We start from the raw sequence: 19,970 nt of genomic DNA on the forward strand, positions 1-19,970 counted from the left end.
TTACAACCTTCTGTTGCAGAATAAAAACTGTAGTGAAATAATCTTATAACACTCAGTATTGTTGTGGAATTTTAGTTATCAAAGATCACACACTAAGTGAGAATCAAACAAAGTATTTTATTAAGAGCTGATCAGCAATGAGAATCACACAGTCAAAGGTTTGGCTGCGTGAGTCTGAAGAGATGAGTGTGTGCTCTCGTTAATATAGCCAGAGCCTGAGCTGATAACATCGAGGCCGGAGGTCATTGTAGTAAACCCCTCATGGCCTGGTACAAGGAAGAAAAGAAAAGGGGGAAGGGGAGCTCACTAAATCCTTATCTGGGTACACAGTCATTCTCCTCCCTAAGTAAAACATAAGCCAAGCTTTAACAATGCAAAGTGTAGTCTACAGAATATAAGGGTTCTGTGTAAATTTTCCATTACAATCCACCCCTTTGATTAAAATGCAACATATTAATCACACATAAAGAGAAAATTTACTCAAAGAACTTCAAACCACCATATGGAGAAATACAATAACCACTAGTAAGCCAGTCCCAGAGATCAGTAAGGGCATCATGGATCACAGACAAGTTAACAGATGTATCAGGGACAAAGGTACAACATTGATCTCCAATCAGAGCACAAGTGTCACTTTGTGTAGCTAATAAAAATCAAGAGCCATCCTGTTTTATAGAGACATTATTCTCAAAGCCTAAACTTCTTTTTGCAGCAAACTAAAGCCAGAATCCACTAAAGAGGTTAAATTTTCCAAAGAGATTGATGGATCTTCCACAGTCCATGCTAGTTCCCCAATCCCCCCCACCAGGGCAAAGCCATCATAAATCCTTTCATCTGTGGAGAGAAGATACCGCGTTTAACAGATGGGGGTGATAAAAGGGGTCAGGAAAAGGCCGTAATGTTTAAACACAACAACTCTTAAGCCTCACTCTGTAGAAAGAGAACAGTCAGGGAATAATCACAAGAATTTAAGGTGAACGAGTCAGAGCATTTGGGGCAAGGTGAGGATATACATGAGACAGGAATAATACGCTGACAAACTAGAGTGTCCTAAAAAGAATAGTGCATCTGTCCCGTTTCGCTAAAAACAGAGAGATGGAGAAAAATACGATCTCTTAAGCGGAAAACAGTTCTGGATAAAACACATGTGGAGTTTGTATTGTTGGAAAATTCAGTGTTGTCATGATGCTGAAGAGTGTGGTCATCTCGGCGGTGCCTCCTGAAGGAGGGTGCTTCTGTCCCCTGCAGTCATCTGGCGGGTTGGGACGAAGCTAGGGTGCGCTGTGTTGGGCGAGGACCGGTTGGGTCCAGGTACCAGAGGAGGGAGGTGATAAGGATGAAGAGGATGACGCACGACCATCCCCTCATGGCAGCCTGGGTGTACTTCATGTTGTCACGTGGAGAATGGACTATCTCGCACGGGGCTGACCTCAGGGATTATTCTGCCCTGTGGTTGAGAGGTCAGCTGGTGCTCGGGTTGGTGTACCTTGGAACCTCCTACAGTGGGATGTGTGAATCCACGTGGGCCTTTCAGCGACCTTCACTGCTGTATGAGTGACCAACAGGACCTGGAATGGACCCAGCCACCTTTCAAAACGCCAGTGCTTTCTTCTCGCCTCCCGGACCAAGATCCAGTCTCCCGGAACCAAGGAGTGGAGCAGATCTGATGCTGGCGTGGCAGGCCTTCCTTAGCCACACTGTGCACCTGTGAGAGAACTTTGGACAAATTTTTAGCAATAAGCAAGCATGTTACCTTCACAGTATGTGGTAGACACGGAGAGTCCTGGGGGATCCAGACTAGTGTGAGGAGGTCTGCCAAACAGAATCTCAAATCTTGCTGAGGTTCGTTTCGGGCACGTTTCCTCATTCTCATGTGCGAGTGGGAAGGCTTTAGGCCAGGACTGTCATGGCCCACGCTCATCCTCACCCCTGGTTTCCTGTTGACCATATTTGGCACACCCTTGGTCACCGCAATCAGGACGGCGCAGCTAGAAGACACCTACTCATCATCTCACCTGCTCTGAAACTCCACTCAGACCTCCAGTCGCTTTCATTATCTTGTCTGCACCTTGTGCTAACTCAGCTAACCTTCGAAACCTTCTCTCTCTTCCCAAGAACCCATACCTGGACCAGACCGTGCCGCGAAGATCCCAGTCTGCCCGCTCCAGCCGTACTCCCAACTAACCTTGCTTTTCCTTTGCACAATAACGTATTCTTTGATCATTCTCAGTTTTCAACTTTCCTTTAATCCATACATCAAGCCCTGACAAGGACAATCCTGTTTCTTCACAACATTTTGCCAGCTTACCTTACAAAACGGTATTTTCACGCTCGATTGCTCCGCCTGATTTGTGGGTGATAAGCACAATGAGTCTTAAGCTGGAACCCCAACAGTCCACTTACCTCTTTCAGGGCTGCATTGACAAAGTATGAACCAGTGTCAGATGAGACCTTAACTGGAATCCCCATCTTGGAACGATCTCAGTCACCAGAGCCTTAGCCACGACTGAACTTGTAGCATGCTTTGCTGAAAAAGCTTTAACCCATTTTTTGGCCACATGTCAACCATGACTAAACAATATTTCTTATCTTCTGCAAATGTTAACTCAATGAAATCCATCATCACGTGATCAAAAATGCTGATTAGGTGGTGTATGACCAGCTGGAGGGCAGGCAAGAGGGCGGGCTGTATTGTAGCCTGCACAGATCAAACATTTTTGCAGTACTGTTCAGCCACCACAGTGAAGCCTTTTGTAACCCAAGATGTTATACCACAGTGAAGCCTTTTGTAACCCAAGATGTTTTAGAAGATACCATCCCCCCTTTTGGCACATGGTCCACCCCATGTGACAACTTAGCAAACTGAATCCTGGAGTTGCCTGTTCTGGCTTCCCCCTGTGAAACAATCCTCATTAGCATAAGCACATGTGTACAAGGTGATAATTTTCTCCACCTGTAAAAGTTCTATCCCAAAATGTCATAAGGGACAAAGTCATTTTTGATTTTAAAATGCACATACACATATTTTACAAAAAGAGATGTAGAGTAGACGTCTCCTCCTCCTGTAAACAGATTATCAGACCTGCTTTTTATGACAGTAAATGTGTGTAACTGTTAATGGCAGCAGAATTAACAGCGTTATAAAACAGCAATCAGCCTTCTGTGGAAGCGATCCTGGATAAAATCCTGCTGGAAGGAAAGTTCATTCAATATCAGTCCATCAGTCGTCTGTCTTCAGGTCAGAGTCAGAAAACTTTGTCAAAGTCACGTCAGTAGTTCTGCGCAGAAAGGCCAAATCAGAGCAGGTCAATTTTCCTGCATTCATGAGAATCCTTAAAGTTCATTTTGAAATTGTTTGGAAAACACTAATTGTTTTGGAGATTTTTCAACTCCAAGATGGTATGGACTCGAACCCAATTGGAATTTCTTTGAATAATGTGTCCATCATCAGCCAAATTTCTTTTGCTCGAGCAGCGCTTTTAGTCTTTTAGAAAACCCTTTTTTCATTATTATTATTTTTAAGAGAATCAGTTTAAAATATCCATGGATATCAGACCAAGATGAAACAAGTTTTTAATTTTCTTCTGGTATCTCAGTAGTCATTTTATAGTGCATTTTCTTGTTTTAATGCAGAGCTAACAATGACCTAAAAGTAATTTTATCTGCCTCAACATTTGTTGTTTAAGTGTTTAAGGTTTTCTTTGTTTTACTTAAAGTAATTTGCATACAGTTACATCTGATAACAGTTAATAGAGGAGCTCCTTTAACGTAATTTAATTTATACATCAGCATTTTCTTTAGGTCATAGGAAATTTCCTCTATGCAATATATTTATTGATCCATCTGTTTTCAGACAGATTTCAGATTTTTAGTTTGCTTGACTGAAAAATAAATCTATTATGTCTTCAGTTTGTATCTTTAAAACTGTTTCAGATTCAATCCTTGTTTAATATAGATTATAGATACCATACCAAGAGTACTAAAACCCTAACCTAAGCCATTTGTGAAAGATAAAAATTTAAAATAATCAGGACCCAGAGACACATGAACAGTTTTGGTGCAATTCACGCACACACTTAAGGTTCTCAGGGAATCAGGGGACTTGCAGTTTGCATCACCACAGAGAACCAAGCAGGGAAACTGCTGTTCGGTATTTACAGGAATGCACATAAGGATCAGTATGTTGGCATTTCCACCTCTGGCAGGAAGGTTTTACTCACTCTCACTACTTCAGCTGTAGGAATGAGAGAGATACCATCTTATCTGATCCTGGGTCAACGGTTAGACGGGTAATTTGGAGAAAATATAAATTCACGTGTCAGTGAGTAACAATTAGGATGGTCTGAAGGGATAAAATAAACAAAACATTATTTTCATCCCGTTTTACTCATTTTCTTTCTCCTTTATAAATGAGCCGATCAGTGTTGGATAACTAAGGAAAGGTTGTTGCCACCAGCTCACTAAACATGTTCTGTTCTTTCTAAATCATGAAAACAAAACAAAACAGGGTTAGTAGCTCATCATGTCATGTTATGTGATGTCAGTAGCAAGCAAGTACTTCGTTGCAGTGAGCGTGCGTGTATTTGTGTATGTAAGGGTGTCTCTAGTTCCAGCTGTGAACTAGTCTTTTGTGTGTGAAATGTCTAGACGTGAAGCTTCTTCTGTTTACTCTTTAACACTTTTTTCCATAAACGATGTAGATCTGCTTAACTTCAATAAAGATTTTGAATTAAATCATTAATTATTTGTGGTAAGAAATCAGAACAATCTCACCATCATTGTTTTAACTGGTCACATGACTGCTTCCATCCCCGAGTCAGCTCTGCCGTGGATCAGTCAGACGGCAAACCGCCTTTTGATTTTATGGCCAATGACCCTTTTTCACCACGTGGATGTTCTCTCTCTGGTCAGTAGAACCGGATGGTTTTCCAACCTCGGGTCTTCAGCACCCACCTCTCGGTTTGCCCCTCAAAGTCCAGCGGCCACGCCACCTCGGAGCTGGACTACAGAGCTCACAGTCAGTTTCTTGTCCCAGTTCAGTCTTCTTGTCCTCTGAACAAAACGCATGGTCAGGAGCGTTGTGGAGGATGGTGTCCTACCATCCAAAAACAGATGTTTACGCGTCCATCAAACATCTGGTTTCAGTCTCTTTGAAACTAGGATATTGTTGGATATCAGATGTCTTTGTTTCTTGAATCATATAGAGCATCAGGTGGAGCTGGTAGGAATGGGCATCCGTATCAGTTCGTAGGACATGGTGGTGATAGAAAGTTTATATACATATATATACATATATATATCAGTGGGTCTCTGCTGACTTTTATCCAGGCGGAAGAAGTGAGTCGGGTCAGGTATGCAGCCTGTGAGCTTCGGGAGAGGGTGTCTCCGACAGAGACGGAGGGAGGGGGGAAAAGAACAAAAAGGAAAATAGGGTCAATATCTATCCTATAGAGATTATGTATGTGTCTGAGGAAAGATGCAAGTGTTTTCTCTCAAAGATTTGACAATGCTAAAAGTAAATCTTCAGTGTGTGTGTATATATCAGCAAAAGCATTCTTCATTGTAAGCAAAGTGTCGTTCAGATTTAACAGATCTAATTTCCTTTAGGTAAAAATTATTTATGTTTGACAAGTTTAAAAGAACACACAAATTAAGTAGAAAGAACGCAATAAAATTAAAGCATTGTGATGAAGGTGTCCATAAGAAAAGAATGAAATTCTTATAAAAATATTTTATAAATGCAAATACAAGTCAGCTGAGACTCAAAAACTATAGTTTTTCAAATAAACTTATGGATAAAATGTTCTATTTTTTTTTTTTCCAACAGACAACCAGCTTTTACAACCCGAAAGTGTCCTTGTGTGTATTAAGTATTTTGGAGCAGAGCAAAACATTTCCTCAGTCTGATCAGATCATTTTTCATTATCTGGATCTTTTCCAGGCGTAAATTTAGCATCTCCTTCTAATTTAGTTTTTACTGTTAAAAGTACCCATATTATTTCTTCATGAGATTTCTCAATCCTACTCACACTGTTAGACAGAGCTTCGTTATTACCAACGTGTCCTCTCTCTCTGCTGCTTCGGAATGTGAGAGAATCTCCAACCACACACACACTCACACACTCTTTGACTCTTTTTGTTGTTATCTTCTTCTTTGGTTTCATTATTCTTTCCTTTTATGCTTCAGCAATACGCTTATTTTATTTATTATATATTTGTTTCTTCTTTATTTATTTTATTTTATACGGTGCACCTATTTGAAATATTTAGGTATTTATTATATTACTTATATTTATGCCCTATTATTGTTTGGCCCTTTTATTTCTTTTTTTTTCTTTTTTTTTTTCTTTGTTACATATTGGGGATTCCATTTACCCTCCTTCTCCTTAACAGCTGTATTTCCCATTTCAGCTAGGACGTCTCCTTGCTGGATTTTTCTTCTTCGAGGAGCCCAAACTCAGGCACAAAAATTGACTAAAACGCCTATTATTCCCACCGAAGTTTTCACCTCAGTGCCGGACTAACCCTACCCTACCGCAGTAGAATAGTGATCTATCTTGCCTTCACAAGATAGTGGGACCCTACCCTATTTTCATAAGATAGTGAGAAAAGGGTGGTAAATGGGAGTCCAATATGAAAACTTCTCACCGTGTGTGATTCTGGGTGCTGCTCCACACGCAGTCTTCGTTCTGGATATCAGTGGTGCCTGAACGGAGTCCCTCCGCCGTCCCCTGACGGTTAAGGCTGAGCCAGGGGCCGAAGAATCCTTCAGGATGCGCAATCACGGGTTCTGGTCCTCCGGTCAGTCACTCAAGATATCCTGTTCGTGACGCCAAATTGTTGTGGAATTTTAGTTATCAAAGATCACACACTAAGTGAGAATCAAACAAAGTATTTTATTAAGAGCTGATCAGCAATGAGAATCACACAGTCAAAGGTTTGGCTGCGTGAGTCTGAAGAGATGAGTGTGTGCTCTCGTTAATATAGCCAGAGCCTGAGCTGATAACATCGAGGCCGAAGGTCATTGTAGTAAACCCCTCATGGCCTGGTACAAGGAAGAAAAGAAAAGGGGGAAGGGGAGCTCACTAAATCCTTATCTGGGTACACAGTCATTCTCCTCCCTAAGTAAAACATAAGCCAAGCTTTAACAATGCAAAGTGTAGTCTACAGAATATAAGGGTTCTGTGTAAATTTTCCATTACAGTATCTTATACCTCTATAAATTTAAAGTAATCTCCTGTACTTTATATTGAATTTTTTGTAATGTAAATATGTCAACAATATAAACAATAAAAGTAAATAAACGTTTACTTTAGAATATTTGAGTTACTAATTAAACTTGATAAAGGATTCACATTAACCTCTTAGATACCAAAGGACCACTGTATTGTGTTTTAACCCTATAACTGCCACAGGGCTACAACAACAATGAAGCAATGACTAATAAAATTATTACCTGAACCAGGTAAAGATGAAAGAATTACAATTTAAGACCAATACCCTTTTATATACAGATTATAAGATCATTACATCTGCTTTTACAGTTCGATTAAAGGACGTTCTGCTGAAAGTCATTTATCCATCCCAATCAGGATTCCTTACAGGAAGATCAATACATACCAATGTTGGATTAGTTCTGGATCTTATTGATTATAGACATTTATTGATGAAGATGGATTTATACTCTTCTTTGATATCTGTAAGGCTTTTGTTTTGGTTGAGCATAATTTTATTTTGGAAATATTCAAACACTTTGGATTTGGTGATAAATTTTTTAACATTATTATCATGTTACACAATGATATTAACAGCGGTGTTGTTTCAGAAGGAACATGTCCCAGGTTTAGGATAGGAAGAGGTATAAGACAGGGGTGTACTCTTTTGTTTATCACAGTAGTTGAACTGCTGGCAAATTCAAGTGTTGAAGGACTGACTATAATGAATGAAATGAATGAAAAATACTTTATTAATCCCAAAGGGAAATTCAATATTGTAGTAGTAGTAATTTTTTAGTAAAACAATCACATTAATTAATTAAGGGCTTTGTTCTTCAGCCTGATAGCTGCTGGAAGGAAGGATCTTCTGTATCTCTCTGTCTTGCATCGGACTTGAACAAGCCTCCCACTGAACACACTCTGTTGTTTCGTCACGGCGTTGTGTAGGGGGTGTGAAGGATCTTCCATTATCTTCGTCAGCTTGTACAGAATTCTTTTTTTGATGATCAACTCCAGCGGCTCCAGAGTTACTCCAAGCACAGAACCGGCTTTCTTGATCAGTTTGTTAATTCTTTTCAAGTCTCTGGTTCTGATGCCGCTGCCCCAGCAGATTGCTGCAAAGCTGATTGCACTTTCAACAACAGACCTGTAGAACATTTGCAACATTTTGGTGCAGACGTTAAAAGATCTCAGCTTCCTTAAGAAGTAGAGTCTGCTCTGACCTTTCTTGTAAATGTACTCAGTGTTGCTTTTCCACTCAAGTCTGTTGTCCAGCTGAACTCCAAGGTACTTGTATTCCTCCACCACCTCCACCTCCTCTCCCATGATGGAAACACTTCTATGTGTGTTCTTGTTCCTCCTGAAGTCAACAATCATCTCCTTTGTTTTCTTGGTATTCAAGATGAGATGATTGTCACCGCACCATTTCACAAACTGACCGACCAGTTCTCTGTACTCTGCTTCTTGTCCATCACTGATACACCCAACAACTGCTGAGTCATCAGAGTATTTCTGCAGATGACAGAACTCAGAGTTGTACTGGAAGTCTGAGGTGTACAGCGTGAATAGAAATGGTGAAAGTACAGTCCCTTGTGGTGTTCCAGTGCAGCTGACCACCATCTCAGACACACAACCTTTCAGTCTCACAAACTGTGGTCTGTTTGTGAGGTAGTCGTAAATCCAGGTGGTTGTGGAGGGATCCACCTGGAATTTCTGCAGCTTCTCACACAGCAGAGCAGGCTGAATCGTATTAAAAGCACTTGAGAAATCAAAGAACATGACCCTCAAAGTGCTGCCTGACTGGTCCAGATGAGAGTGGGCTCTCTGAAGCAGGTATATGATTGCATCTTCAACCCCAAGCCCATTACGGTATGCAAACTGTAATGGGTCCTGAAAGGTGTTCACCTGCTTGCTGAGGTGAGCCAGTAAGAGTCTCTCCAGGACTTTCATGACGTGAGATGTCAGGGCGACTGGTCTGTAGTCTTTTGGTTCAGCTGGTTGTGGTTTTTTAGGCACTGGAACAAGGCAGGATGTTTTCCACAGCACCGGGATTCTTTTCTGGCTCAGGCTGGTGTTGAACAGGTGCTGGAGAATCGGACATAGCTGTTTTGAGCAGGTCTTGAGAACTTTGGGACTGACACCATCTGGACCTGCAGCCTTGTTCTGGTTCAGTTTCACCAGTTGTTGCATGACTTGGTTACAGGAGACAGACAGAGTGGAGGTGGAGGCAGAGGAGGTTTCAGGAAGTCCTGATGTGGAGGGAGATGAGGTTGTGTCCAGGTCCTTGACTGAGCTGCAGGGTGACAGAGTGGAGGTGTGACAGGAAAGCTGTGGGCTCATGGAGGGTGTGTGGCTAGTTGGGGTTGAAGCAGGAGGTGAGCTAAACCTATTGAAGAACATGTTCAGTTCATTCGCTCTGTCCAGACCTCCATCGGTCTGATCCTCCTTTATCCTGAAGCCAGTGATCTTCTTCATTCCTGACCACACATCCCTCACATTGTTTTTCTGAAGCTTACTTTCCAACTTCTTCCTGTAGTCCTCCTTGCACTTCTTCATTTGTGTTTTAAGTTGTTTTTGTGTGGACTTCAATAACTCCCTGTCTCCATCCCTAAAAGCTTTCTTTTTGATGTTCAGCAGCTTTTTCAGGTCACTGGTGATGATAAATGGGCAACATTGGTTATTAGCCAGTTAGTAGATGATACAACAATGTTTCTCAAAGACAAAGAGCAAATTCCTATTGGATTACAAACAATAGACCTATTTTCTTAAGCCTCAGGATTACATCTGCAAACTTGTGAGTATTCATGGCTGCCCCCACACATCACTATGGAACATTCCTTTAACAGAAGAGGTCAGATATTTACACCTTTACAGCAGCTCAAACACAAAGTAAACAAGACAAACAATATACAAAATAAAAAAAAATAAAGACACAAAAAACAGTATGTACAACAAATAGTAAATAATAATAATAACAGAAAAAGAAACAAACAGTATTTATATACACAGCATCACCCAGTGTGATGTGCAGTGGTGAGGTGTTATTACACAGGTGAATATGGATATATAGAGGATATGAATTAACTGTATAAGTAAATGAGTGGAATGAAAATAGACCATAAAATGCATAGCTAGGGAATCAGAAAACATCAGTGCAATGATGAAAACATCAGTAAATATCATGCCAACTGAGATATGAAGAAGTTTGTTGCAATAGCAGAATTATAGTGCAACATTAAACAGTCGGATGGTGTTTGGTAAGAAGGACCTGTGGGAAAAAAAAAAAAAAAAAAAGAACTTGTACACTAAAACCAAAAAAAACAAACACAAAAAATACAAAAAACAAAACAGAAAACAAAACAAAACAAACAAACAAAAAAAAATCTGGTCTGGCAGATTGTACATCTGATGAACAACATGGCGACGTGTTGGCTCTAGAGGAATTCAACAAATCCAAAAAAAAAAAAAAAAAAAAAAATATTGTTCTGTTGGCTTGTACAGAAGATTTATCAGAAGCACCAAGTTTTATATTAAATAGCCTAAATATTTTACACAAACAATGAAACATAATTTTTTTGAGACAGTACATGGTTAAGTTCATGTTTCCATGCCTGACAAAGATCCTTCCTTCTTCAAAATTACAGCAAATCGGCTATTAGAACTAAATTTCTTTAGTTCCCCATCCTTCCTAAACATAAGGAAATCCATTTCAAAACTATAAATGAAAAATATCCTCCTAATGAATTCATCAGATCCAAGTTTAGATTTGAAGAAGATAATAGTTGTTCGTGTCACGATAATAAGTCAACTGAACACTTGTTCCACAGATGCGAGACAATTAATAGGCTGCTGTGGCATCAGTCCAAGAGTTTCATAGATAAAGATTTTCTCTTGTTCAATGAAACAAAATTTGGAATAAAGATGAAAGAAAAGCCAAGTTTTATATACATGAATGCTGACGTGCAACTCTCAGCAAAGATAAAAAAAAAGAAGACGATGTCTCACTCTGTAGTTTTTGTTTGTTTTTTTGTTTTGTTTTCTTCAATAGTCAACGTGTAAATTCATTGTGGACTATTTTTTATTGTCGACTTTTGTCGACAATGTCGACTAATCGTTGCAGCCCTATTGCAAACCCTTCTTTGAGGGATTGATCAGATGGACAACTTTAACACTTTTCTTCAGTTGGGTGCTTCTCTATTAGCTTCTGCTATGGGGTGAATGGGGTGAATGAAAACTGTGGCAGTTTTCTTTTATCAAGATTGCTAAGCAAGCGGCAGTGTGTGGAGCAGCTACCCCATGTACACAGGCTACAGCTCCTCAGTCTTCTCTCGGGGCTTGGAGCATGAGTTGGCATCACTGCTGGGTGCTTGCAGTCCTCCAGGGTTGCCATGGTGCTACGCCTCAGAGAGGGGAAGAGAGGGAAGGTGGGACAAGCCATGACTGAGTGGCATACAACCCTCATCAGGGGACCCTGTGATTGTGTGTGTCTGTATGAGCACAGTTGTGCGTGGGTTTTGAACACAGGTGATAGGTGAGTGTGTCTTTGGTATGGATAGACAAAATGGATGAGGTGTGGGTATGCATGGGTGTCTGTTAATGTGGCTGTCTAGGGCTCACTGCCCTTTGGCCCACTTTGGCTGCTTCCTCAGAGCTTGGCAGGGGTTAAGTTCCGGGGGCTGGATAAGTTGGGTGTAGGGGTTTTGAGGGTTGGGTTGGATGCATTGGGGTGGATGGTAAAGTGGGAGGAATGGGTCAGTTGGAAGAGCAAGACTGGTTGGGGAGTGGGATGAGTTGGGTTGGCTTTTGGGAGTGAGTTTTAGAGGGATTTGTGAGTTGGGGGTGGGGTTCCGGGGGCGTTGTGGTCCCTTGGGTGCTTGGCTTGGGGCACTAAGGTGGGGACCGACCTGAATTGGGCTGGAACTTTTCTCTGGGGTGTCCGGCCAGGTGGCTCTTGGCTCGCAGGGCCCTGGGTTTTGTCCCAGACTTGTGCTCAGGGAGCCGGTGGCTCGTGGAACTGGCAGACCACTGCCCCTGGTCCCCCGGGGCCTGCACCGTGGTGGCTCTGGCTGTGGCCTTCCTCTGCTTCCTTTTGGGTGGGCGCACAGCTGTCCCTGCGGTGGGCTGTCTCGGTTCTGTGCTCTGTGGTGGCTGCTGGTTGCCTTGGGTTTGGTGCCCTCTTGGTCTGCATCTGTTCCTTGGAGAGGGCGTGGTTGCATTTGCATGATCACTCTACACAACTCACTAATATTTTGTGCACACATTCACACCCCTGCACACACACATATACTTGTTGCTGTTGTGTTCGTTCATTTTTTTTCCCTTAGGTGCTCCTGATGATTGTCTGTTTATTTTCCAAGAGGATATTTATTGTTTCTTTACAGCAGCTGGTTGTCTGTTTTTTCTGTTTAGGTTTGGTTACAGTTGTGGTTGTTTTTACCTTTTTGTTTTGCTTTTCCTTCTATCTTTTCTCTTCCCTTCTCTCCTCTATCCACCTTCATCTGCTGTTACTCCGGTCTGGTCCAGCAGTTATGACTAAAATTTGCAAGAAACATAAAATGCTAAAATAAAATAATTATAAAGAAGAACATTTAAGATTAAAGGGGATCCCCATATCCAAAGGCTCCTCTTGACAAAGTAAATTTGTTTGGCAGGTAAAAGGACAGGTAAAAGAAAAAAAAAGCCTCATAGCCAAGGGTGGACTGGCCATCTGTGTGTTCTGGAGAATGACAGAATGTCCAGGACTAACAGCACACGTTCATGTCAATGTTAGCAGCATCCAAAAAGTGAGTGGGCCACACGTGATGATGAGGGACAGACAGCTGGTGGATACAGGGTAGGAATGTATCCCCGTATGTGAGTTACTTGCTTTGGCTGATGTTAGCAAATCTTATTCAGGTTGCTACATTTTTTTTTACCTATACTCAGTTTGTGTTGCTCAGTACAATCCAAAAAATAAATTAAATACTGATTACAGTAATTAATACAGGTAAACATGAGACATTTTAACTGTAAAATGCCACATGAAGCAGTAATAATAATAAAATATAAAGAATCATACAAAACTGACATGGACTGTTGTGCTTTTACTTTATAATGCTTTGGTAATGTTACAGTTTGAATACATAAGTTACATTTGTGATGGTGTATTTTTACTAAAATATGGTAATATCATTTGTGCAGTAAGATTAATTAGCTGACTGCATGATTTAATTAAGATTATTAATTAATAAAGTAATTTTAAGATAGTGTGGAAGTGATTATATTTTATCATAAATTTCATACATAAAACCTGTTTTTTTTTTTTTAAAATCTATTCCATCATTTGTTCATTCAGGTTGAGTTTAGACCGAGAGCCGAGGATGACACCCACTCCAGCTTCAGCTCAAATTACTATAAACGCCCTAAGTCAGACAGTGACAACCTACAGGTTTTTTTTTTTATCACCCTCAAAAGACAAAGTACCTGACAGTACAGAAAGTGTTTAAACACAAAGATGGTACAGACAGAAGATGGCTCACATACTGCAGAGAACCACACACTGCAGCACGTTTAGCATTTGCCAAACCAACTGTAAGCGATCCCTTCATACACTGGAACCACATCAGTCAAAGAGTTGAGCAACATGAAAGAAGCAACATGCAAAGAGGTTGTGCTAAGGCATATTTTTTGAGGGCATCTAAATCAGATATAGCCAGCCTGATACAAGTCTTGTGACACCTGTGCCAAGCAGGCGTTGTTGAGTTTTTGTACACCGATTGTCGTGGGCTGGGCTGAGTCAAAGTCCAGGGTTCTTTGTTAGTCTCAGTCTGTCTCTGCTCATATTTTGGCTAAATTGTGATTTCTGTCTAACTGTACTCTCCTAGTATTGATGATTGACTGGGCATCATTGCCTATAAAACCTTAAAATATGACTTAGGCAATTATGCTATGAGACTAACGATATGTTCCGCATCAAATCCAGGTTGCATCCTGGCCTCTTCCAGGCCATGATTGCCTGTTACACACACCAGTACCAGTCTCTCATTCTCAATTATAGATGTGTAACCTCTGACATACATCACTGTTACTAGTCCATATACATACTGGGAGTCTCATTTGTGTGTATGTGCAGAGTTTTAGTGGTTTGTGTGAATCTGAGAAGTTTTTTATGTGAGAAGTTGATTCCGCTCAAAGTTGGTTTTGGTTGCTTGAATATGTTGGTAAATGCATGCTTTTAGAAGTTTGTGTGTGTGTGAGAGAGATTCTGTCCAGTGCTTATAGTTATCAAAGTAGCAAAGACAAGATGCAAAACGGGACTTAGAGACAGAAAGAAGGAGAGGCAGAGAGGCAAGGTGATACTTTGCATATACAGGTAGGTTTGGTGCTGCACTGTGATTGGTCAGTGGAGTGTTTTTACTGAGTGCTCTGACAGAGAAGCATGATTACATGAAGCAGATCTTCTAAGCTGTCTTCCATGCTGCTGCAGTCTGAGGTGAGTACTGCTGTAAACAGGTTTGCATTGAGAGTGATAGGACTCAGGATTCAGTTTTAGGACAATGTTTATTTATTTTTTTGTTTTCTACACATACGACTGTAAATTTAATAAACTTATTAAAAGACCTGCACATCATGTCACAGTTCAAAACTATAAACAACTCGAATGTTCTTCTTGTGTGAAAAGAATGAAGGTTTATGGAAATGTGTGTGTTGGTCTACATTTCATTGTGAACCAGATCAGGTTTTATGAACTTGTCCAGTAAGGGTCAGAGCGTTTAGTGTTGATCTTTGTCAGTGCAGGGCAGGTTGCAGGCTGGACGGAGCTGACAGCCGAATGACTGACTGTTCTTTATGCATGTATGCAGTTTCGGCTTTCTGATTTCAAACATTGTTTATGTTAAAAACACCAGCTATGTAAAAAACTGATGTGGTAAATGTAACTATTTCTTTAGTTGCAAGTTTCAATATGAATAAATATTAAATGCATGTTTGAATGTACCTGCAGGTTTATGGAAGTCCTTCAGTAAAAATATGATGAACATCTGCATCTTCTTCTTCTTCCTGCTGCTCATCCTGCTTCCTGTCTGCGGGCAGCAATCAAGCCTCACAAATATCATCATTACATATTATGACGAAGACAAGACCTGGGAAGAAGCTCAGTCTTTCTGCAGAGAGAAACACACTGATCTGGTCACTATCATAAGTGAAGAAGAGAATCAGCTGATTGCTCATGACAGGAGCTGGATCGGATTGTACCGAGAGGATGAGAACAGTCCATGGAAATGGTCCAGCAGTGGAGAGAATGCAACCTTCTTCCTCTGGCAAAACGGAGGTGAGCAGAACTGATTTAATGATGTGAACTTTTTCAGGATTTTAGTTCAATAACTTTAAAATGATTCTGCAGATTCCACTTGTTTATTTTCATCAGACAATGTTAATATTTGTGCTCCACTCAGTCATTTTTCTTTAAAATGCACAAGATAATCAAACAGAAATTACGTTTTTAAAGATGCACAACAGAACTTTTGCAATTTTCTGTGGTGTTCCCTTTACCAACAGCTAATTCAGCATCCATCCTACCTGTACTGTAAGATCTCTCCAGCTAGTAAAAGACAGTCTTATCTTGACTCCTGTTCTTTCCTTTTCTCTCTTTCTTTTCCCCTCTTCCTCTGGTAATGTCTTCTTGTGTTTCCGTGCCGAATCCACCACGGTGCACATTCAAAACAGCCCCTGTGTTTATACCTATTTGCTAGCATGTGACACGTGTAAAACAAAACGCAGCTGCAACATCCGGTGGCATGCTGGATGAAAAAGTGGTATAGAGCAGGTTTGGGACTCTGCTGGGCAGAATATGATCACTCAAACAGTTTGACATAGAAGATAGAAGACCCAAATTTCCCTGAGGACTCTCCAAAGGGATTAATAAAGTATTTCTATTCTATTCTAAGATGAAACATTAAAAATAGGAGTTTCAAAAAGCGAAATTGGATAAAACCAAGATGTTTCCATCCCAGCAAAGATTTTTCCTGCCATTTATTTACAATTTCAGCTAAAATCTGTTAACAAACTTTGTTACATGTATGATGGCCTTCATGGAGCTGGAAAAAAGATTTTTTCTTTTTTTTAGAAGATTGCAATCAGAACATCCACATCTGTTCTCTTCTCTTGTTTCTTACAGAACCAAATAACGAAAAAGACGAACTCTGTGTTGTGAAGTGGGATAATGGTGAATGGCAGAATAACGAGTGTAAGAAGAAATATAATTTCCTGTGTTATGATAAGCTGGTTCTGGTGACGGAGAACAAGACGTGGGAGGAGGCGTTAGACCACTGCAGGTCTCTGGGGGGAGAGGACTCAGAGAACCCAGACTCTGTGTCCTGGAAGCCCAGCTACGACCTGGCCACCCTGATCACTGAAGATGATCATGACTACGCACAAGAGAGAGCACAACAGGCGACCACTGATGAGGTGGGCCACTTTTCTCCACAGTGTAGGTGTTGTTGAGCAGCTTATCCTCTGTGTTTATACGGATCTCTGCTAAATGTTGCTAGGTGTGGACGGGCCTGCGTTTCCTGGGTGACGGCTGGTTCTGGGTGGGTGGAGAACCGGTGCAGTACCAGGATATTCCAAGCTGCCCGGCTTACGGCTGTGGTGTCCTGGAGAAGAACAGCAACACATCCTTTGGGCTCAGAGCCTGCAGTCAGAGAAGAAACTTCTTCTGTTACAAGAGGCCTGAAAACAACTGAAAGCCACTGGGCTCATCTATCAGCTGCTTCTCCCTGCTGTTAATAACAACACCAGGAGTTTAGAAACACTGCTGGAATTTCTGCAGCTCATCCACAAGTAAACACTCTTCATTGCTGCTGCTTGACTGCTGTCATTGCTTTTCTGATAAAGAATAAAACTGCGAGAATAATACAACCTTAAATATGGAATAACACAGTCAGCTGTTCATTGCACATAAAAACAACAGACATCCCCCCTGCAGTGATCCCCACCCCGTCATGGACAAAGCTTCTCGTAGAGTACGACCGGACCAATACCAACTTTTTTCTTGTTCTTGCGGCCTCGAGAACAAGAACAAACCTCTCGCTTCTCGCATAGTATGTAACAAGCTTAGGAGCTAAATGCTCCTCTGCTGCCACCTTCAGGAGTCTGACAGTAACTGCAGAATGTTTGTTTATCTCAGTAAAGCAGCAACAATAAAGAACCTTTACTTAGTAAATGCTCCACATAACTACTCTGCTTCACATCACTGGAAACACACTCAGGTGTACAAACACATATTTTCATAAGAAGTTTGAAGTTAGACAGTAAAACAGATCAGTGATGGATCAGTAGAGTCTGTCCTTTACTGATTAGATGAGGACAGTTAAAATAGTTGAAAATCTATTTCAGTGTGTGAACATCTGGTGGTTTTATTAAAACATAAACAGCAGGTAAAAGCAGGTAAAATACGACACCAGTGGATTATAATACATTTACTGGAGTAGAAATTTAAAGTGTGTCTTTAACTTTCCAGTTCATCACCGTACTTGTCTACTACAGTTCAGAGGGAAATTCTGTAATCTGTTCGTCTTTTGTTTATTCTAAACTTTACTGTTACCATTTTTTTCTTTGTAATTTTATGTTTTACATTCATATTTGTAATTAGATTATTTAGCTGTTCACTGATGAAGTAATTAAGTGTGAAACACTTTGGATGATTTGAAAATTTTATTCATATTTATTTTGTCATAATTTAATCTATGTTTAATTCAGTGCAAAATAGTTTTCACCTAAATCTAAATCAGATATAAAACCTTCATCCTGAGCTATGCTGTTCAGGTCGAGGTCATCTGATTTGGTTCTTTTCTTCAGGAATTGTTGGGCGTTTGGTAAAGTGATGGAAAACTAGATGTGAATCCTGTTGGATTCATCTTTCAGTTTTCATCCTTAGTCAGGGATGATGTGATTGTTGTCTTCAATCTCTTAAGAGATGGTGCCTTTTTTAACGTTTAAACAATAAATGAAATGTAAACCATTAGGACTGCCTCCACATGTTCACTTTGTAGAATTGTGTAAATTTATTTTTAGACCAACGTGAAAGACAAAACACCAACAAATGAAACTCACCATTTATTTGCTCTTTTCAGCCAAGTAATAGATTATTTTATACATGTACTTTTAAAAAATGTAGACGTGGTCTTCACATACATGTATATTATTTAGTTTTTGATGTTTATTGCTCCCAGTGTTTTTACTGTGTATTTACTGTGATGTTAACTTCTGCTGCTTGTGAGAAAGCCGGAAATAATTTCCTTGTGGGAACCTGATATGACAATAAACCTATCCTTCTATCTAATCCTACTTATTCTAGCCAGGAGAAAATTTGCTTAAAAGTGCAGAATATAACAAAATCCAAGGTTAATGACAGAAAAATGAAATATAGTAAAAACTGAACTTTGCTAAATTAGCTTATGTTTTGTCTTAGAACGAGCCATCTATCTTCTGTGGGTCCACATACAAGGCAGCTGTTATATTTGTACCATGGTGTACTACGGACTCTCTGGGTGGACAAACAACTCTGTGTGAGAACTCTCTGAGCTGTAAAACTGTAGTACCAGCTTTGTTTGAAAGGTGCTAGAGTACTGTTTGGAATAAGGAATGCCTAAAAAGGACCAAATATTGTAATAGATCACTGCCCTTCATACGTCCATGTGTCTTTTATGTTGCCATGGTTATGTAGTCAGTTCATCCAATAGTGGGCAGTAGTGAATTTAGAGTTCACTACCAGGTTCTGCCATCAGTTTCAGACACCATTTGGTGGCGGGAATGCATCACTGTAAGGTTGCTATAAAGTTGATTGCAGTCACCTGAAACACACAGCTTTTCATCAAAAGCTCTTGTCACCTCCACAGTTGTTGTCCTTGTCGTTGTCTTTTTCTTCCTCCTCCTATTCCCCTTTTGCTTCTGATTTGTTTCTTTTGCTGGTCTTATGTCAGCTATCAACACTTACTCCATAGTTTCTGGTGATATTGTTCCTTTCACTGCGTCAAGCAACAGAGCCACAAGAAAACACTCCAATTACACGTCTTGAAGACACAGGAGACACACGAAAGTGTATGTGTCTCTATAGATGTTTTGCAGACACGTGACAATATCACGTGACCGCGCCATAGTGGACGGCAAGAGACAACGCGGAAGTCGCAAGGATAACGTTAGCAAGAGTTGATATTCAGTGAATACGACAATTAATCACAACCAAAAGTGGATTTCTGTGATGTCGTTCACATTGTCAGATGTTGTGAGTCACCTTGAAGGTGTCCATAAAAAACGATACGTTGAGAAGTTGGCCGTGGCAGGTTTGAATTTCGATCCATATCTTTTGTCAGCGGAGGCTGGTACAGATTTAGTGAAAGCGGCTAGCCTTCCGGATTTTACCCCTCATGACCTGTATCACTATGTGATAAATGGGATCTCACCATACACTGGCGCCGATTTAAAGGCATATAAAAGCCTCGATGCTTATCAGTTTTTCGTTGCTGGCTGGGTGACATCGATGCAGTGCTACTGCACTGATGGCGGAAATTACCTGATCATGGGAAAGGTAAGACATCAGCTAATGTTATCAATTCACAACACATTGGCTAACAAAATGTAGTTGTAATTTAATATACTTGTATGTCACGGACCCAGAAATATTATTAAACATGATCAAACACATCAGAAACAATCTACTGATCATACTTATTAAACTATTGTCAGAATGTTGTAATTATGTCATACTAGACCTAACAT

General features: G+C 40.5%; 2 protein-coding genes across 2 annotated transcripts in view; both read left to right on the plus strand.

The window, feature by feature from the left end:
- Positions 1 to 19,970, plus strand: part of LOC121654244 (deleted in malignant brain tumors 1 protein-like) — a 240,805-nt gene that overhangs the window by 89,533 nt on the left and 131,302 nt on the right. The window lies entirely within an intron of this gene.
- Positions 14,645 to 18,394, plus strand: LOC121654568 (macrophage mannose receptor 1-like). The gene is made up of 4 exons (XM_042008776.1): positions 14,645 to 14,685; positions 15,196 to 15,522; positions 16,369 to 16,658; positions 16,742 to 18,394. The coding sequence occupies exons 2-4, from the start codon at positions 15,222 to 15,224 to the stop codon at positions 16,934 to 16,936; spliced, it is 786 nt and encodes a 261-aa protein (XP_041864710.1). The 5' UTR covers positions 14,645 to 14,685; positions 15,196 to 15,221; the 3' UTR covers positions 16,937 to 18,394.

Source organism: Melanotaenia boesemani, chromosome 2, assembly GCF_017639745.1.
Source record: "Melanotaenia boesemani isolate fMelBoe1 chromosome 2, fMelBoe1.pri, whole genome shotgun sequence".
Classification (NCBI taxonomy): Eukaryota; Metazoa; Chordata; class Actinopteri; order Atheriniformes; family Melanotaeniidae; genus Melanotaenia; species Melanotaenia boesemani.